The 4,406-nt window shown below is 33.2% G+C and overlaps 2 protein-coding genes across 2 annotated transcripts; both read right to left on the bottom strand.

Annotated features, from left to right (window-relative positions):
* Positions 1-96: 96 nt before the first annotated feature.
* Positions 97-976, bottom strand: LOC105626656 (the record flags this gene model as incomplete). Its single annotated transcript, XM_012207949.1, has 2 exons — positions 723-976; positions 97-448 (listed from the first exon to the last, which is right to left on the bottom strand). Coding segments are annotated over exons 1-2 (606 nt in total), but the record flags the coding sequence as incomplete, so codon positions are not given.
* Positions 977-2,037: 1,061 nt separating this feature from the next.
* LOC105626497 (odorant receptor 13a-like) lies at positions 2,038-3,776 on the bottom strand. Its single transcript, XM_012207798.1, has 6 exons — positions 3,703-3,776; positions 3,144-3,480; positions 2,634-2,864; positions 2,458-2,571; positions 2,236-2,391; positions 2,038-2,088 (listed from the first exon to the last, which is right to left on the bottom strand). The coding sequence occupies exons 1-6, from the start codon at positions 3,774-3,776 to the stop codon at positions 2,038-2,040; spliced, it is 963 nt and encodes a 320-aa protein (XP_012063188.1).
* Between the last annotated feature and the right edge of the window lie 630 nt (positions 3,777-4,406).

Raw genomic sequence — 4,406 nt, 5'->3', positions numbered from 1 at the left:
ATATATATATATATATATATATATATATATATACATATATATGTAAAATTTCTAATCACTTTCAATTTTGCAAATGTATCGTGCAATTTAACTTACCAGAGTGACAAAAAGTGAGTTAATAATCGTAATGCCACAGGCGACTAAAAGCAGATGATAAATTTGAACAATTTGTACTGTCATGTAAATAAAATTTGTACTAATATTAAACGGCAACTCCATCTTCAGAATAAGCTCTTGCGCGTACGGTTCTAATCTTTCAGGATCGTTTACATTAGCGGCGAACACACCGGCAACATATAAAAATACAGCGACCACTTGCGTACCGACGATCCATCTCGAGGTGCGATGTGCAACATTCGCCGTGTCTGTCATTATACGTAAACTATAGCTGTTTGAAGTGTAGTCTTGCCAGTCCGTAGACATCATTTGCAATACATCGAAAAATAGTCTATGGAAGATCAGTGCACATTCGTATTAATGTCTATTTCATTCGATTTTGATTAATTTCGAATTTGATGCGAATATTTTATTAAAATATCAGAAAGAATAAGCAATGTAATATTATACGCACTCGTGTATATATTTTCAAATTCTAATTAAATCGATTGAATAATATTAAAAATTGATTATTTAATATTTTTTTGCCGATAATTTCGGCAAATGCCAATAATGAAATGTAACACGATTTGCATATTTTTTCACGCTTCTCAAGTACGCCCTACCGTTGATGGGTCCAAAGAATAACGAGCTTAATATAAAGTAAAGTAGACGCCATTGCACTGCTCACTCCGTCCATATACTGGGAAAAATCGTCCATATGAATGTTTATTATTACGTATCGATATTGAAAAACTTGGGCCATGCTTAGCATTATGATCCAGTACGATCTAAATATCACAGTGGACGGTGCATATGGCCATATACCGTAAACGTGAAGGCCAAATCTGACCAATCGACTGAGCGTGGCTATCCCCATATTTCTCGTGGACAACAGATTAATCGTGTTACAAAATATCGCGTTGTACAATAACTTTATTTATGCTAAAACTTGATCACGGGTCGACAGTCGAACGCGACCCGTGTCGTCGACTATTTGCCAATCAAAACTTGTTTAATATTTTTGTTGCATCGTACAAAAAAAGAAAGAAAAAACTGCAACTATAATTTTAAAAATAATGGAGCAATTGCAACTGTAATTTTAGAAATATGGATAATAGAGGCAGTCCCTTTCTTTCCGAACTTTTGATTATAATGCAACTATATGTTCTCTTTAAAAATTCAACAGGTAAAGAAAAGATGGAGCGCAGCTTCAATGAATTGTTTGCAGAGGTTGAAATGTTTTGCTGCTGGGGGGGGGGAAGAAAACGTGGAGAATCGAGAGGGAGGAAAACTAAGACGTATCGTAGGGATAGGAAGCCAGTGTAAAGATTACATTTGGCGCTATAGGTGGCTTGCAAGAGGGCTCGAGCAGTTGGACAACGGCGGTGCAAGCAGAAACATAACGGTTTATACAGAACGATGATACGAACAAAGAAAAATACGGTTCATCAGGAGATTTTTTTCTTACAACCAAAGTGAGTATTTTAATAATATATTATTATCGTATATATATTATTTCTACACTGCACCTTTAACATAAATAAGTTTGATTTCTTATAATTTCATTTAGTTGTACTAAGTACCTTTCAAATAATTTTTAATTCTTAATATGAAAATATTAGTAATTGATTAAATTTATCGTTTTTATATAAACGCGTTTTTTTGATTATCACTTTATTATCAGATTTGATAAAGTATATCGATCTAAAATATCAACAATGTATTTATAGCTCTGCCTTTATGCACTGTAGACTAAATAAAGCCATCGCGAACGGATGCCTCGGGAAATCGATGCTTTAGTAACCCCGCTTGTCTACACACTTGATATAAAACTCCTCTTTGAATAGGAAAATTGTTAACCGTGTAAACTGATGGTAGTAAAAGTACTATATCCTTTTGCATGCAAAGATGATAAGCGACATGCAATGTATTGAAGCTTCAATACATCGCGTACAACACCGACACGTACGACGCCGAAGCTTTCACCATCTGCAAAATGATATAAACATTTTATTACTACATTGTAACCATCATAGAAGCGAAAGAACATTGTTAAGATGTCAAAACATTCATACATTAATAGTTTTATAAATATGGCTTTTCTTAATCATTTCTATTATATTACTAATTTCTTACGCTAGCGAACTGCTTGAGAGAAAGATCCATTACTTTTCCGATCGTGAGCGTCAAGTGTTTCTGCGATCTTATCATCAAAATCAGAATATCTCGATTTTGATTCGGATTCAATTCATACCAAAGCAATTCATACACAGCATCGCCGATCTCTTGGCTCTGAAATATATAATAAATGATCTTAGTAATGTATTGTATCCACTTCGCTTTACGTGAAATACTGACTTTTGTACTGAGATGTTCTCCTAGGAAACAAAATATGAATGCTTCCATGCTTATAACAATATAAAAAAACACGGACTTTATTAACATAGGCATTCCATCCGAGACACCCACAGACTAAAAATTTTAAATAACATATATTTCAAAGTTATAAGTTAGATTATTTTACGTGTACTTACGATTACAATAAGAAATCCTAGAGAACATATAACCATAGTATTTGATACAAATTGTATTAGCGCAAAATTTGAGAAAAAGTCTTCGATATTCTTGGAAAAAGAAATAATCTTTTGATGCCGAATAATCAACATTTTCATAATCCTGTCGTTTATACCTCGCTTGATGTCCTTTTGCGTGATTTTACACAATTTTTGCCGCAAAATGTCAATTTGTCCACACACATGAAGAACCTAAACGTCACAATATGCACCTAGTCAGTAGTGTCAGTTCAATTTAATGTGAAAGCCCAGTAAAAGCGTATTTTCATTGCTTCAGTAACACAATTTTTTTAATATAATAAAATGAAAAAATTATTATTAAGATATTTATATATTTGATATATTTTAGAATATTTTGTATAGGTTCAATTTTGAAAGTTCCTCTTCTCTACATGTTATATTATTCTTTTCATTTATTCTTTTTTACGACTTTCAGAAACAACGACAAATTATAAAAAAATTCAAACTTACTAATGTTATTAGCAAGGAATTCATCACGCCCACCATACTGGCTGCGCTTGTTTGATGAACATATTGTGTAACAAAGACAGCTATATGCACTGATGTGCTCTTGATCTCAAAAGGTAATTCCATTTTAAGGAGAAGTTCTCGAGTGTCAGTCTGATTATTACTTTTAAACCTCAACAAAGTACCGGTTGCATAAAGGAACACAGAAAGCGCGTACAAAGCAATTATAAAGTTGGAGAACCGACGAGAGATGTACGCCATCCTAGTCATTGTGTATTCGTCGTAAACATCGCGCTCTTTCCAGTCAACAACTGTGTGTGCTATGATTTTGTTCAACAGACTATAATGGAAAGACTATAAAGAAATATAATATTGATCGAGTGTGCGCAAAAACGCAAAAATTTCTTTATTTCGCGAGATGTTGTCAAATGGTTACAAATTAATAGCAAAAGTGATATAAATTCAAGATTTTTTTCTTACAACTTGGAATCTAAAGAATATAATTCAATATATTTATTTTGCGAATCGTATTTATGACTCAGTGTCGTGACAAAAAGCTTACCGAGCATTGAATGTAAAAATAATCAATTTGATTAGCAAAAGACTGTAAGCCATAGTTGCGCTTAATACATCCATAAGGAATAAGAGATCCTCCTCTCCGAAACGCAAGATCACGTACCAATATTGAAAAATCTGAAACATCGCCATTGAAGATATACAGAACACTCTGCGCAAAATTGCATATGACGTGCCCGGCCATACGCCGATTAGGCGAAGTCCGAACTTGATAGGACGACACACTATATTCTCCAATTCTGTACCGTTATTCATTGAGCAAATTAGTCTCAGCACGACAGCACCAACGTGTTATAACACTCTAACGTAGTTTTCTTTTCCGTCTATCTTACAGTAAAATAATCAGAAAAGACATAAATTTGTTTAACGAATTATTTAAAATAAATAATGAGCGCACACAGCTTAAGCAGCATCGAAATTCTAACACGATGTTATATCTTATAATATTGTTGATTAAAACATGAACTTTAAAATTTCTAATTACAGCACGCAGATCAGTTATTTCAATTATAGTTAACAGTCATGATGTGATCGATCAAAAGGCCTCAATAAAACTGTAAAATTCTATAAATTCAGTACTCAAGTAAACCTCTCCCCTCCAGTTGTAAATCGATAGAAAATATATACTTATCTGGTGTTTCCATCGTATTTTTCCGTATCTTCTTATCTTAGAAACTGCGAATAAATAAT

This window comes from Atta cephalotes (assembly GCF_000143395.1).
Source record: "Atta cephalotes unplaced genomic scaffold scaffold00005, whole genome shotgun sequence".
Taxonomy (NCBI): domain Eukaryota; kingdom Metazoa; phylum Arthropoda; class Insecta; order Hymenoptera; family Formicidae; genus Atta; species Atta cephalotes.
The sequence above is the reverse complement of the archived record's forward strand: the minus strand, read 5'-3'. Positions and strand labels throughout refer to the sequence as shown.